The 4430-nt window shown below is 43.3% G+C and overlaps 1 protein-coding gene across 1 annotated transcript in view; it reads right to left on the bottom strand.

The window, feature by feature from the left end:
* Positions 1-332: 332 nt before the first annotated feature.
* LOC119324533 overlaps positions 333-4430 on the bottom strand; it is a 13859-nt gene continuing 9761 nt past the window's right edge. Inside the window, exon 4 of the mRNA XM_037598316.1 lies at positions 333-965. Coding sequence (XP_037454213.1) covers positions 423-965 — 543 coding nt within the window. The 3' untranslated portion in view covers positions 333-422. The remainder of the gene's footprint in view (positions 966-4430) is intronic.

Below are 4430 nucleotides of genomic sequence, written 5' to 3'. Positions count from 1 at the left end.
CGCGGCTGCAGGCACCGGTTAGGAAAAAGGGCGCCTGCAGCCGCGTGAGCTGGGCTGGCACATTTATTTTTCCTTTATCTGTTAAAGACTCAAAAAAAAGGAAAAACAAACCTTCTAGCGGTAAATCCCAGCTAGCCGTAATTTTATTTTTCTAAAAACCAGGAAAAACAAACCTGGACAGGTGTCAACAAGGAAGAACCATCGCTTAGAACTGGAATTGCACGATAGGAGCCCTGCTTAGCCACTTTAATTCTTCTATATATTTATATTCAAAAGGTACAAGTATACAATAATAAACAATTCAAAAAACTTTTTTATAATATCTTATATTATTAATCCAAATATTCATGGTGCATACAACCAAATCTCATGGAAACATATTACAATAAATTGGCGCAGCAACAGACAGGATATCATCTGGTTCAGATAGTGGACCAATACACTTTTACCGTGATAGAAGCCAACTCATGCTTTATCTGACGTCGAACACATCCATGTAGCTTAGCTTTGAAGGAACAACAACGCTCAACACTATTGCTACCAAATCTGAACTTCAATTTCATAACGGTGCCCGACGTGACTGCAACCACAAATCTTCTCAGGCCACGCGACTGATCAATAGTACCATGAAAAAGAGGAATTTCTTCATAGTTCTCCACAATATAAACCAAGGAGCTCAGAGATAAACTGAAGCCACTATGTACTTCTGATACGACAACTTCTATTGTTGCCTCCACTGCATGCTCAACATATGCTAAAGATATGTCAACTGTGCCACATTTGCCATTAATGCGATGTTTGATTGGTCTCCATGGTTTCTGATCATAGCATGCTATTGCTCCATCAATTAGTTGAAGATCGTCCTCCTCTTTCCCTCCATTCTTGACCCTTAGATCAAACTCGATAAAAACTGGGGAATAAATTTCAATGCCTCTCTTAGGACCAGTCATTTGAATAAGAGAACCCTATAAAAAGTACAGTTATTGTTATGAGTAGTTCTATACTTAGCAAACTAAGAAATATCTAAAAGCAGAAATGATATGCTGGCAATGTGCTAACTGTTTCAAAAAAAAATGATAGAATAAATCCTAAATTCTTTTAGTTTAGTTATGTCCCATGTGAAAATGATTATGCTCCAATTAAAAAATAAAACAGCAGTAAGAAATCTAGAATGCAAAGTTAGTTACCGACAAACATGCATGTTGCACACACAAATTCAAATACTATCAAAGAGCCATATCAACTCCAAGCTTCATTTATATGGACTGAGGCGAATCAACATTCACACACAAGAACCTGTACCCACCAACATCCGGTTAAACTATCCGTAGGAGAGAAGACGGAATTGCAGTTACAAGAATACACAGAAAAAATGGTATTTTATACATGCAAGGTCTAAGACATTTGTCATGCTGGTATCAAGGTTGTCAAAATCTTAGATTCTGGATCGAATCAGAGACTCAATGATAGGATCACAATCATATAACGAATGTAAAATATACATTTTTTTCAGATTCTGCAAAAATAAAAATATTGCATTGTTCCAAGTGTGCTTCGAGTGCTTATTATTTGTTAACTTGAGTGTAGATTGTATTTGTCTTCACTAACCCTCTTAGACATGGGACCTTAGTCCATGAACCAAAGCGGTCTTGAAATCTGGGGGCCCGGGCCAGAACTAAAACTCGGGGCCCCTTGATATAAATACCATTTGTGTGTTTGGTAATGTCAATTGCCTGAAAGTGGCAATGCTCAATTTTCCTGTAGAAATATGCAGCACACAGAGTACGTGTCGAATATTGTTGTGGGTGCCGGGTGATGCGGGGTTCCTGGTGGCGAAGAATAGGCACAGAGGAATGACTTGGGCGGCGGACTGACGAAGGAGATGGTATAACGACCATAGGGATTGGGATCACACAGGACGGGAATTGGAGCAGGTGAGGAAGGAGAGCGGTACGTGAGCTGCAGAGAAAGGGGTGAGAGTGATCCAGAATTCTAAGCCTCTTTTTTTCTGAAAAATTAATTACAGTGGGAGAGGCTCCCCACTGACTTCCTATTAAGTCATCAGATCCCAAAGTAACCACAAATTATATGAGTTAGGGGGAGGGGGGAGGGGGAGGGTGGGTTGGGGAAATTAACAGAGGCTATACAGTCTGTACAAGACGAAGGAAGAAAAGAAAGGACAAAACACAAACTAAGCTTAAAGGGCTAGCAGAAAAGAGTCAATTAAGGGGTGCAATTTGTTGTGAGCTCTTTGTCTCAGCAGATCAAAGTCCTCCTTGAGTCTGGCTAGCCAAGATGAATGTGAGGGCGGCACATTTCTGAATAGCTTACCATTCCTCTACTTCCAGATCCCCCAGGCAGCCACAGTGAATACTTCCATGAACATGGGTTTCCTCCAGGCCTCTCTATCATCATGCATTAGTTGAAACCTGTCCAGAGTGTCTGGCCATGTAATCCCCAATGTGTTCCAAAAGTTGGCAGCAAAATCGCAAAGGGAAAGATGAACCGAAGTTTCTTCTGGAGGTACTGTGCACAGGAGGCAATCACAATTATCATCGGCTATGGCATCATTTCTCTGTTTCAGCATATTCCTCGTGTTCAATCTGTCCACCAGTAGGAGCCAAACAAAGACCTTCCATTTCATGTTGCTACATGATTTCCAAATCCATTTGAACACCTCATCTGCCCGAGATTCCCTGAAACAGAAAGAATGGTAGCGGCTTGAGGTGTAGTCTCTGGCCCATGCGCACTGCCAAACACCACGGCCACCATTCCCAGGATTGATCGAGCAGACACTTGCTGAAGATCAAGCACTTCCTGTCTCACTTGGAGGGACATAGGAAGGTTGAAAACGTCATCCACAGATGTTGCCGTCAGCATGGCTTGGACAGATATGTTCTCCTCCGTAGCAAAAGAAAAGGCTCAAAGGGTGCAAGTTGCGAGCAATGTCATCCATCCAAAGGTCTTTCCAAAACAGAACTGTATCCCCGCAGCCCACCTGAACTTTTGTGATGCCCCTGTATATGTCTGAGCTGCAGCACATCTTTCCACCAGAAGGATCCACAAGGGTCAGAAGCATGGGGTATTTTGTCTACATAGTATGTCTGACCAGACAAGCTGCACCCATGGAACATCCTGTTTATTATAAAATTTATGCAAGAATGTCAGAAGTAAACCTTGGTTTTGGATCTTAAAGTTGACCACACCAAGGCCCCCTTTCTCTTTGGGTTGGCACACTGAATCCCAAGCTGCACCCATGGAACATCCTGTTTATTACAAAATTTATGCAAGAATTTCATAAGTAAACCTTGGTTTTGGATCTTAAAGTTGGGCACACCAAGGCCCCCTTTCTCTTTGGGTTGGCACACTAAACCCCAAGCAGCGAGGGAGTTGCATTTGATGCCATCCTCAGTTTTATTTCTCCATAGGCAAGTGCGTCTCAGCTTATCCAGATGCTCGATCAACTTCGGAGGGAAATTCAGAGTACACATTGCATATATGGCCAGAGAAGTGAGGACAAAGTTGACCAGAGTCAGTTTGGCTCCATAGGGAAGCAAACAAGTCGTAGTCACGAGCCTTCTCTCCATAGAGACAACTAGGGGCAAATAAGATCCATCACAGTTGGTCTGGTGGTTCCAAGAGGCAGGCCTAGGTAAGTGAACAGCATTTGGCCGATAGTACAACCAAAGATATCAGCTAATTCACTGGCCCTGGCCGGCTGAACATACAGTGGGACAATGGTTGATTTCCGAAAGTTGATACGGAGCCCAATCGAATTCGCATACTTCAACAGAATATCTTTCATTCTTGTGGCCTGAGTAGGACATGCAGGCAGAACCATAATCGTATCGTCAGCATACTGCCTCCAAGGATTGGATGGGCAAAGAGATACCATCACTGGCCAGTTCCCTGTTAATCATCGATTGCAACAGGTCGGCAGCAGGAACGAAGATGAGAGGCGAGAGGGGGCCTCCTTGCCTTACACCACGTATACATGTGAACTGCCTGCCTGGTGTTCCATTCAAGAGCACAGAAGATTTAACAGAGGAAAATATGCACTTGATCCATCCAAGCCCCCTTCAATCAAACCCCATATGTCTCATAATATCGATCATAGGCACATGTTTGATGGTATCGAAAGCTTTAGCAAAGTTTTAGTATCATGATTTCTCTCCCAGATGCTTGACATTGATGTATGATTTCAAAAGCCCATGCTAAACAGTCTCATACAGCCTCTCGATACACAGCGCACAAGGCCCCTTAACCACACCGCCTGGACGCACTGGTCATACACACACGCTAGCAACGACTAGTCGTCCTCTCCTGCAGATGGGTCCCACTCATCTTCTCTCCATGCTTTGCCTTTTCTCTCTTCTACTGCACCGGTGCTTCCTTGTCAGCCTCCACTTCAGACCTCTCCATGCTGGCTG

Source organism: Triticum dicoccoides, chromosome 6B (assembly GCF_002162155.2).
Source record: "Triticum dicoccoides isolate Atlit2015 ecotype Zavitan chromosome 6B, WEW_v2.0, whole genome shotgun sequence".
NCBI classification, from domain to species: domain Eukaryota; kingdom Viridiplantae; phylum Streptophyta; class Magnoliopsida; order Poales; family Poaceae; genus Triticum; species Triticum dicoccoides.
This window is presented reverse-complemented; position numbering and strand designations above follow the sequence as displayed.